Consider the following 11,742-nt stretch of genomic DNA (forward strand, 5'->3'; position numbering starts at 1 on the left):
AATTTAGCATGCGCAATATATGACTTTGTCAAGCCAAACTGTTGAAGAGGCTATAAAAAACTGGTTAACGTGCAATCCCGTTGTACATCCGAGGAGGCTTCCACGGTTCGATCATTCCTGTATTTTCTGGTAGACCGAGCAACAGTGTTTCACTTCATGCTCACACTGTATTTGGTTCATATATGTTGTTTCCGCTTTTCTAGAAAAGTATAAAAATCAATGCAACACCACTCAATTTTATCCGTTTTTGTTGTGTTTTCGTCCCTATGTTATACTTTGACAAATCGAGTTCCCAAGATATATTGAATCTCCACCCGCAAAAAAAAAAGAAGATATATTGAATCTCCGATGTATAATACAAATTGTTTCCCGTAAATTAAGTACAGTTGTACTAATCCTTTATTTTCAGATCTGATATTTCCTATTTTAAATTGCGGGTTTACAGCCCTTTGGCATTTCTAATCCCACGGTATGATTGCTGCACCCCCATGGAGCTCTCACAGACGTTTGGATTTTCAGCCGTCCGATCGAGCTGACGTGGCGCGATCTCGGCCGGCCGTTCGTCCAGGGCGCTGAGGCCCTCCCGCAGACCCACTTTTTATCCATGGGTCACTAAAAGCCCCGCTCGGCCCGTTGTTTGGCTAGCCTCCACCAATCCCTCGCGCGCCTCCTCCTCCTCCAATCCCCTCCTGCACTCCTCCTCCTCTAATCCCCTCACGCGCCATGGAGAAACCCTAGCCGCCAGTCGCTCCCGCGGCCGCCAACCATGGCGCCCCTGCCCCTTCCCGCTCACCCTGCCTCTCCTTGATCTCCTCTCCCGGCTCCCCCTCCCAAGCCCCTCCGCTGGAGCGGCGCCGCAGGTGGAGCTTGGCGCGAGCGCGCGGGTGAGGCGTTGCCCCATAGTATTTCCATCCGCTCATCCCAGCAGCCTCTTCTCTGCCGATTTGGCTCGAGTCCTTGGGATCTACGGACTCCGTTTTTGGCTCCTCTTCGTCGCGCCCAACAGCAGGCTGAGCCTTGTCTCCTCCAATCGGAAGATCCCGCCATGTTCCTCGAGTCAGAGCTGCGCTGAGCCAACGGATCCGCCAAGATCCTCTCCTGGTCGAGCTCGTCGCCTCTCTGTCCCCTAGAAGAAGTCCATACCACTGATGCGGTTCTACCAAAGATTATGCCCTTATCTATTGGTGCAGGTTTGTCATTTCTCTCTCTACTTTTGATTCAAGTGTATTCTTGAAGAAGATCAAGTTCAACAGAATATAAGAGGCCCTAATCTTAATGTTTTACATGGAATGGTTAGAACTTTTTCAGGTCTGCAGTGCAAGTCGGGATTTTTCTCTTTCTTCAAAGAAAAATACTCTTGCAGTCCTCCCATCCTCGGGTTTCTTCAACTTATTATTATTGGGCATTGTCCGCAAAACTTAATTTCCGTGGTACATTCATGGTGTGGAGTCCCCGATCAAGGCCGTGGCGCTGCGAGCTCCGCGCTAGGACCAACAAGGTCGGAGAACTGCAGCCCTGCAGCTGGCTACCACATCTCCCATCGGTACATAGGTACACCTTTATTTGCACACACTAATTCCTTGTCGAGGTTGTCTGTTGGGTTTTGAGTTCACATGTTGTGTTATACGGCTCCAAGTGGCGTATTATATTTGGTAACTCTTGTAACGAGAAAGGCTTATATTGTACCTGCTCCTGTCTTGCTTATAATTATTTATATTACATTTATTTCTGGGAACTTGTGTCACGAGAAAGGCTTGCTTTTTTAAGTAGTCTCTAAATGTAAGTTGTAGAATATGTCCCAGGCTTTCTATAGAGTATCTAATGGTGAAATTTTGTTGGATGGTTTGGTCGCATCCGTCAATTCATTGTACGAGTCCAGAACTGAATTTTTGTTGCACAGAGTGATCTTATGTACATTTTTTGTTGTCAAGAACTTGGCATTTTATTATATATACCTCTACTAAAATAACTCAATTCATTCAACTTTATATGAGTATCGGTAAACGCTCTAAGTGAAATTTATTTCTTGCGGAGGGAAGGACCTGAGCGGCATCTCAGCTCAGTGGTGGTACGATCAATGAACATATACCAGATATCAATCTTCTAGAATTAAATTTGTCCGCAAAAGTTCTTAGGTTGTCCTGTTTTTCTGGTGTACCTATACCGAGATAATTTCAGTAGTTCACTCCTGCCAATTATTTATTTTACATCTTGATTCTTTTCTAAAGTTGTTGGTGTATCCCCGAGTGTCGTATAGTTATATGCTCATCGATTAAGCCCTGTTGTCACAGGTGGAGCTACTTGGATTTTGCTACGGTTGTGTAATTTGCTCCTTAGAGTTGATTTGTTTTGTTCATTTAGTACGACCAAAGGTAAGCCACCACAGCTCCGTTTGGTTCTTGAGTTCCTTTTGTATGATTTTGGATGAGCAATCCGCAAAATTCATGCTTGTTTGTTCTTACATTTAGTTGCAACTCTTAATTAAATATGTGATTTTCTCTATACTCGTATTATAATGTGTGTGTTAAATAAAGCATTGAATCTACTTTCCGGATGACAAATGATACAGTTCTGCAGTATTTAGATAGTACACACGTGGGTCCCAGTTTGGATCATATATCTTCTCGTTACGATCTTTGAGTTATGCCCTACCTGGTTCCCAAATTGGATCCTTATTTTTTTTATTAAGATCTTCCAAGTTCTTTCCTCCCCAATTTGATATCATCCACTTCTATCCTGTCAGTGCCTAGCTTTTTGTACTCTTGTTGAAATGACAATAAATAAAAGTCAGTTTATGCCTATGCGCGCTAATTTTAGGATATTCGAGAGATTAGTTATGCGTTTGTCGGATTTGTATGGATCTCTTCCGTTTGTCCGGTGGCGAGCCCCGGCCCAGCGAGCCCGGGCGGCTTTCCGGGCTCAGCTGAGGAATCTCCACGTAGTTGATAGTGAGATTAGTGATTTAATCAGCTGTTTATGGGGGCAAATGCTCCCAGACTTGTTGTGCTGCTTCAGTTTTCTGGTTGTAACAAATCATGGCAGGTCTATTTGAGTGGGGAGATGTCGGGCAAAAGGAAAAGGTATGCCTCTGCATTAGTTATCAGAACCATGTCCTTGCAATATTGGAGTGACTCAATTTATTTAATGGAATGGCATTCAGTAATCACTAATGGAAATTCAAGAAATGAACGATTTTTTTGTATTGTCTTGCTTTTCTGAGTGCATCTTCATGTACTTCAGCGCCAATGAAGCAACAAATAACATTTTACTGTGAATAGATTCATTGAGCAATCTGTTGTAGTATTCTCCAACTTAGATCTGAACATTTAGGTGTTGATATGTCAATCTAATAAACTGTAGTTCTATTCATTATCTTAATGGTCAATATGTAATCATTTATCATATGATTTAGATGCTCCTTTAAGTGCTGAGATAAGTGCTGAGGTCTACCTCGAAACATATAGTCTCTAAGTTGATTGACCTGGATATTTGAAAAAATAAGGTATGTTACCCAGGTAAACTTGTTCGCATCCAAAACTTTTATATCAGCAAAAAAATTTCTTCCTTTTACTAATAACGATTTTTTTCAAAAGGTACTGATAATGGATTTGTTCTTTGTTAGTGCATATATGTTTTCAGATGCTTGGTACATGTCACTTCTACCTGTGTACACATAAATTTCAGTATGCTCATAAAATTTTGTTTTAGAGAAACAAAATATCAGCATATGCAAAATTCAGGTTAGTTGGTGTATTTATCTTATGGTTAGCCAATATTCATAAATTAGTTAACCATATGCCATATTAACCATGTTCGGGTACAACTGTTGAAGATCAATCATAGGGGTAGATGCCCCATAATGTTTACGTAATATTATGCCAATTTTTTTTTGCTTAGCATCCCGGGTGTAATGCGGTAGTCTATCATGCTTAATAATTTTTATTTGGTTGGTTCTAAGCCTTGACGACGCTCTTGCATGATAGAACCTTTTATCCTCGTCCCCTAGAACGTGCCGGTTTACCTTGCCACGTTGTTTTGCTTCGCCAGACAATAGAGTGAAGTGAACTTTCCATTTTTTACTTAACCATATCCCTAAAGAAGCCCTCTAATTTCGTTAGGGGTCTACCTTCCCCGAGGCAGTCTATAAAGGCCCCTGAGTAAACTTGTTCGCATCCAAAACTTTTATATCGGGTTTTTCAGAATTTTCCTCCACCTCCCTATATTTTTTCTCAGCTCTTTTAGATTTCGGCTAATCCTTTTCGTTGTGTCTTTACTTAGGGAATGTGACTCCGGGTCACGGTGACCAAGTCGACAAAGCCATTTCCGAACTTTCAATTATTTTCATACCGGAAATCTTTGATTTTGGGACAGTTATTGAAGCTTCAATTTTCAAAATACAATGATCTGTATGGAAGGATCTTGAATATTGGACCAAGTGAAGTCTTGAATCTGCAAGGCTCTAATTGCATCATTAAACTGGCTTGTTTCAGACAATGCAGCCGATACTTCTATCCTCACCTGATCAGACTGTTAAAATCACCAGCGACATTCCAAGGTCCATCAATAGATGGTTGTATATGTTTGATTTCATCAAAGAATTCATCATGTTCTGCGTCCACTCGTTGGCCCATAAACATTAGTTGACCAGAGATGGAACTCTGAATTTTTAGATTGCAAGTGAACTGTTCTTCGCTATTGCATTGCACCATTTAAATTTTCTTTAGTTTCATACTTGTTAGAATTTCACCAGCATCTATATGCTCAAAATTTCCATGCATAGAAGGAAGGAAAGCACACTTTTTGAAGCAAAAATGGACTGCAATTTTGTCTCTTGTCGGAAACCAGCTGAGTCACGAACTAACTACCTTTCAAAATGTCTTGTCATGATGGAATGGGGCTTATTGTAAAGGTAACACAGACCTTGACAAACAAACAGACCCTGCAAATCTGCTACCACAAACTGACGCCAAACAACTGTAGACTGGAAAACTGCAACAACCAAGACGGAGAATAAAAACAACAACGAGGCCATCTCAGCTCCATCCTCTACCCAGAGCAAGAACGAGGCCATCATTGAAGCATCCCCTGTCCTTCCAGTACCAGGGAAGGAGACCATCGTTATACTCTCCTCCGACAAGGAGGACAACAATGCGGACCACTGATAGGTTGGAAGCAGTAGAACCGAACTAATTTCTATGCTTAACTCAATACAACAGGCGCCTTAGCGTACTATAGATTAGATCCAACGTATCTGTAATGCAGCTCTATCCCTCTATTCCGTCTCGCAGTGGAAACATGTAGTGGCGTCAACATTATTTGCCATTTAATCCAATGTAAATATATCTACTAGGGATCTAACTTTGTTATTAGTGTTTCCAATATTGCCTATCCAATACCTCACATCTAACAAATATTCAAGTCTTTCTTAAATTGCCAATCCTATCTGACATCTAACAAAAAAAATACCGTGAAAACCTACGGTAATTTTAGACATCTAACGGATATCAAGTCGATACCACTATCGTCGAAACTTAAATTCCATCTACAACATTAATCAACTATAAAATATATAATATACAATCGAAGGAACTAACACTAATTGTTTATACCAAGAAGGCCTCTTGGGTGACCCGGTTGGTGTAGGTTTTATTTAAAAGATGTATCAAATTTCTATGAGATATACTATATTTATTTGTCGTAGTTTATCTTAATTTCATCCATGGGACATCGTTTAGCGAAACATAAGAAGTGTATTTATGTTGACAATTATTTTTATCGCCACTATATGAAATAAACAGTGGCACGAGCTCCACGGGATCGTGCGCCAAGGCGCACATCTAAATCTAGTTCATGTTGTTTCCATCCTTCCGTGCGAAATATTGGCCGTATGGATAAGGGACTGGACCCAGCGAAGAAAAATTAACTGCAGCTTCGAGTTTTCCGCTCACGTCCACCGTCATCAATGCCCAGTAAAAGTAAAACCGGGACTGCTTCGTTTCCCTTCTTCTCCTATAAGGAACCCAGAACCCACTACTTCCCACAGTCCCCACTCAACCAGCCCTCCGACTCGCCGCCGCTCCCGCACAATGACCTCCCGCAGCACTCACTTCGAGGTCCAGCCCTCCACCGACGCCTTCGACGTCCCTCCCATCTGCAGCAGATACGAAGGTTACGACGACGATGAGTACCTCTCGCTCAGCCGGCGCCGCCGCTTCGTCGTCGACCTCGACGAAGACAGCCCTCCTTCCTCCCCCACCTTGCTCCGGCTCAGCAGGTACTCTTCGTCCCTCGCCCGGCAGTCTCGGCTGCACACCAAGTCCATCTACCGTCGCGGCAGCGCTTCCCTCGCTGCACCTTTGGGATTCAAGCACGCGGCTGCGGCTGCGGCGTCTTCAAGTTCAACGGAGGCCGTCATCCTTGGCCAGGCGGCGGATGAGAATCCGCTGCTGAGGCCTCGCCATCTGTCCTGCGGTGCTTCTGCCAGCGCCTCCCTCCGGTACACACCGGCCCCGGCTGCAAGAACGGTGAGCCCGGTCGCCTCTTCGACCTCTCCGCCGCCGACCGGTTCGTGGGCCGCCTCGGCCTACGCCCCTGGCCGTAGTATCCCCCGATCCGCGCCGAAGCCGCCCGTTGTCAAAACCCCGGCCACCACATTGAACACTTCTGCTGGAGGTGGCCCCAGTTTTCTCGCCGGCGCCGCGCCCAGGGCGGGGGCAAAGAAGGAGAAGGCTTTGCGAGCGTACGGACGGGACATGACGGCCGCGGTCGGCAACACCGATCCAGTGATCGGACGCGATGACGAGATCGATCGCGTTGTCTGCATCCTCTGCCGCCGTACCAAGAACAGCGCTGTGCTAGTCGGCGCGCCGGGGGTTGGCAAGACGGCCATTGCAGAGGGCCTCGCCCAGCGCATCGCCGCTGGGACGGTCCCTGCCGCGCTTGCTGGAGCGCGCCTTGTGGAGGTCGACCTTGGTGCGATGGTGGCCGGGACCCAGTACCGCGGCATGTTTGAGGAACGACTGAAGAATGTGATCAAGGAGGCGGAGGATGCAAACAGTAAGGTTATTCTGTTCATCGATGAGGTGCACATGCTCGTTGGCGCCGGGAAGTGCGGTGGCGGCAGCATGGACGGCGCCAACCTGCTGAAGCCGGCATTGGCCCGTGGCCGTATCCGTTGTGTGGGCGCAACGACTTTTGATGAGTACCGCAAGTACATCGAAAAAGATGCCGCATTGGAGCGGCGGTTCCAGATGGTGCACGTGGAGGAGCCGAGCACACAGGCAACAATTGCCATTCTGCAGGGTCTAAAACGGAGGTATGAAGAGCACCATGGTTTGAGAATTCAGGATGCTGCTCTTGTTGCTGCTGCACAGCTTGCTGGGCGCTACATAACTGGTGAGCAATCTTAACTTTGTTTACATCTTGCTTGCATTGGTTTCGCTGATGCTGCATTAATATGGCCACCTAGGGTTTGGCTTGGTGTGGCTGGTGGATATATCTGTTGCTGATAGAAAACATTGCTTTTTGTATGATCGTTAGTTGTATACGCAGATAGGATTTTTCATTCCAAAAGGCAATTGAAATTAGTGGAATTCAGGATCTACTTGAACACGATAGTGGAAGATATGAGAGAGACACAAATACTCCGCATTTCAACATTAGAGTTTGCTCGCATCTGAACATATAATTGGAAATAAGTAGCTGTTAGCTGTTAGCATCTGAAGAGTTTCCTATTACTGTAACTATGTACTCTAACTTGCTATTACCAAGTGTTCTGGTGATCCAGTGGCTAAAAGCACTACCGTCTTATATTGCTTCTACTGAGAATAAGCATGAGTGCACATACGATGACATAATCTACTGAGAAATAGCATGAGTCACATGCCATGACATTATAAAGTGCAATTAATTACTAAAACAGTGACATGGGTACTGAATTATAATTATATTCAGAATCTAATTTGTTTCTTAGCTAATCTGCAAAAAGACCTATTTGTGAAGCATATTGAGATTCTCTATTGCTCATATGTCAATAGATGGGGCAACAAGACAATTAGATTACATGTTACTTTGTCTGTATGTATGCTATTTGCGAACCCTATCAATCTCAAAAGTTTTGAGCTCTTCATGAATCAAACACGTGTTTCACTCACGTAGTTGTGTAGAAAATATAATGAAAATAAAAAGAAGGAAAAGAAAATAGTGTTCTTTCTTTTTTGCGATCAAAATTGGGTATGGCCTTGATTTGTCATGGTTCAAATTCCGGCCCTTACGTTGTCACCTCATACTGTAACTATGTACATAAAGGTTTTGTTCTGTTGGGCAGTACAATTCAAGGGCAAGAGTGATCATACATTCATACTACTCCCTCCATATCATTTTATTAGTCCTATGCGTAGTCCTAGGTTGTCAATTTGACCAACTTAATATAAAGTATATATCAAAGAAGATACATCTCTAGAAACTTTATATGTTCTATTATCTAATTGTATAATTTTTTATTGTATAGTTTATATTATATAGGTCAAATTAGCGACGCGCAAGATTGAGTCTTGTCATTAAAATCGTGTGCACAGATTGAGTAAATTTGTGCCAATGTCTATGAGTAAATGGAGCAAATTCGAATGCTCCCATTGAGCTGCATGCAATTGTGTGCCAACTTAATGTTGGAGAAAAGTAATGAATCTTACTGTTGCCTGTAGGTCGTCAGTTTCCTGATAAGGCAATTGATCTGATTGATGAGGCATGCTCTACTACAAGGATGCAAATTGACAGCAAAAGACATGTGACCGCAGCACAAAGTAGCTCTGCTGTAGTAGTGAAGGAAGGAATTCTTGAACCAGAACATGTTGCACAAGTAGGCATTTGTTAATGGTGCCTTCGTTAATATTTCCATTGTGTCATTGTGATTTCTTTTTGAATATTTTCCATTGTTACAATGCGATCTGTTTGTTGTTATTTGAAGGTTGTGAGTCGATGGACAGGAATTCCTGTCACTACGCTTGATCAAGAGGAGAAAGATAAGTTAATCCACCTTCCTGACAGATTGCATGAGCGAGTCGTTGGCCAGGATGAAGCGGTCAATTTGGTCGCGCAAGCGGTCTTACGCTCCAGGGCTGGTCTTGATCAACCTGGCCAACCGATAGGATCTTTCCTGTTTCTGGGACCGACCGGCGTTGGAAAGACTGAGCTTGCGAAAGCTCTTGCTGAGCAGCTATTTAACAGTGAGAAAATGTTGGTTCGCTTTGACATGTCTGAGTATGTTACCAGTGGATCTGTGCTGCGCCTCATTGGAGCACCTCCAAGGTTTGTATATTGTGCTCTTTGTCCACATTATATTTTCATACTCACTGACTGATTTTAATGTTGCTTTTGTAACATTCTAAAGCTATCATGGTCATCAAGATGGGGGACAACTAACTGAGAAAATTAGGAGGCGTCCATATAGCGTCATTCTTTTTGATGAGGTAGAGAAGGCAGATCCCTCGGTGTTCAATGTATTTCTTCAGCTTCTTGATGATGGTATGTTGACCGATGGTAAAGGCCGGACTGTGGATTTCAAGAATACCATCATCATTATGACCTCAAATCTGGGAGCAGAGCACCTGACAGCAGGAATGAATGGACAGACAACAATGGAAGCTGCACGTGGTCTTGTTATGGAACAGGTTTGTGAACTAAACCATTTTCTTAAGGCTGCAGCAGCTACCTTCTGACTGGCATATGTACTGTTTGAGCAGGTTCGGAAACACTTCAAGCCTGAGCTCCTCAACAGATTGAGTGAGATGGTGATATTTGAACCTCTTTCGCATGACAAACTAAAGGAGGTTGTCAAAATCCAGATGAAGAGTACCGTTGCCAATTTAGCTGACAAGGGCATCTCTCTAACTGCAAGTAATGCCGCGATGGATGTTATCTTGTCAGAATCGTACAACCCTGTAAGTGACGTTCATTTTCAACATCTGTGGGTGATCACGCTAGTGTAGTCGCATAACCAGGAGATGCTAATTCACAATTATGTATGTTTTGGTAACCGCGCTTATGTTCCTGACAGATGTATGGCGCAAGGCCCATAAGGAGGTGGGTGCACAAGAATGTGATGACGAAGCTCTCCGAGTTACTGGTCAAAGGAGATGCCGGCGAGGGGTCCATTGTTTCCATTGATGCTACGGCTGACAGGAAGGGGCTGAAGTATGAAGTGGTGAAGAAGAAGGTAGCAGATCTGCGGGGCAAGAAGCCAATGGTGGACCTTCCCAGCGATTCTGACGACAGCAGCGATGATGTGGTCGAGGTTGGTCCCGTAGCAAAGAAGGCGAAGGTGGTAAGCTTCAGCATCCAGCAGATGGCAAGTGAATGAGCTAGTCTGGTCAGCTTTGCTTTGGCAAGCAAAGCTGCTTTGTGGGTGTTGGGTAAAACCAGCAGCAAAATGAAGTATGTAGGCAGTTGGTTACTTGGTTTAGGTTATTACCACGTTATTGCTAGTGCACTTTCTTCCCGGGCGATAGCTTGAAACTGGTGCATCGTTTATGTAGCTTTAATCTAAGTTGCTTTAATATGAGACGGTTACCTTCTGTGTAAGTTGGTCAGTGCTTACTCTTTCGTAGAATCAGAGGCGGTGCCAGCGGGAGTATTTGTTTTCATATTTCAAAATCCCAGTCGATTGGGTACTAGGCTACTAGCATTCTCCATGCTAGGATGGCACTTGCTCTCAGACCCCTCTGAGCATTATAGTTTCATTCAGAAAGATAACAAACTGTCCGGTTCCAAAATCCAAATGGGTGCAAATAAGTGCAAGTTGAATATTTTGGATTCGTAATAATATTCGAAACAAGATTATGAATTTTTCTTAACAAGTTCTCAAAAGGTTTAAACACTTAAGAAAATTTTGATCAATTAAAAAATATGTGTCTAATGGATTATATTTATTGACATTCAAAAAAATGTTTTTTTCTGGAATGTTAAACATGTCCTTATCTTCGGTCATATGATGAGCAATCATTATTTTCCACCGGTAATTTTTTTTTTAAGAAATGCCTGGTGGCGATTTTATTCATTTCATTTGATAAAAGTATTACATCACGAATTAGATATGGCAAAATAAATTTCGGAGGATCACCATCCAACACATAGGTTTGCTTGGAAGCATAAGCAAACCTTGCAAGTTCGTGCGTCACCTCATTAGCACTCCTCGAACATTGTTGGAAAGAGACTCCAGTCATCTTGGTCGTGTATGTTCATGTGAGTCACCGCGGATAAAAATTCTAACCTAAATTATAGGTTTTTTTTGTTCGCATGAACCTAAACATGTTGCATGAGGCGGATGCACTTCTTTGCACTTCTATCATTTGCCATTTTTGCACTTCTATCATTTGCCATTTTATATCTCACTGACATGTGATGATCATGTGACAAATAATAAACACTTTAAAGAAAAGTGTGGCAAATCATAAAATATTCCTGCTCCTCGATTTGTTCACAGCTTCGAGGCCACGGTCATGCACCGCCTCCTGGTGAGCGGGTTCGAAGAAGGCGACTAGGGCGTCATGTTCGCCGATTGTCATCGGCTCGCCGAATTCCACCTCCTCGTCCTACCCCGCCCTCCTTGACGAACTCGTCCATCTCCTCCGTGCCATCTCGCTCTGTCGCTGCGCGTTCCACCGCCTCATGCTCCTCGGCGGTCTGCGGGTACCGCTCACAGGCAGAAAAGGTGAGCTTCCCCCACGTGGTATGTAGCCGACGAGG

At 43.8% G+C, this 11,742-nt stretch overlaps 2 protein-coding genes across 2 annotated transcripts; both read left to right on the forward strand.

Annotated features, from left to right (window-relative positions):
* Positions 1-6,072: 6,072 nt before the first annotated feature.
* Positions 6,073-6,539, forward strand: LOC124690103 (the record flags this gene model as incomplete). The annotated part of the gene is made up of 1 exon (XM_047223538.1): positions 6,073-6,539. A coding segment is annotated over exon 1 (453 nt), but the record flags the coding sequence as incomplete, so codon positions are not given.
* A 106-nt stretch (positions 6,540-6,645) lies between these two features.
* LOC124687230 (chaperone protein ClpB1-like) lies at positions 6,646-10,595 on the forward strand. The gene is made up of 6 exons (XM_047221036.1): positions 6,646-7,395; positions 8,703-8,857; positions 8,966-9,306; positions 9,389-9,668; positions 9,741-9,938; positions 10,055-10,595. Exons 1-6 carry the CDS (start codon positions 6,753-6,755, stop codon positions 10,355-10,357), a joined length of 1,920 nt encoding a protein of 639 aa, XP_047076992.1. The 5' UTR covers positions 6,646-6,752; the 3' UTR covers positions 10,358-10,595.
* Positions 10,596-11,742: the final 1,147 nt, after the last annotated feature.

This window comes from Lolium rigidum, chromosome 2 (genome assembly GCF_022539505.1).
Source record: "Lolium rigidum isolate FL_2022 chromosome 2, APGP_CSIRO_Lrig_0.1, whole genome shotgun sequence".
NCBI classification, from domain to species: Eukaryota; Viridiplantae; Streptophyta; class Magnoliopsida; order Poales; family Poaceae; genus Lolium; species Lolium rigidum.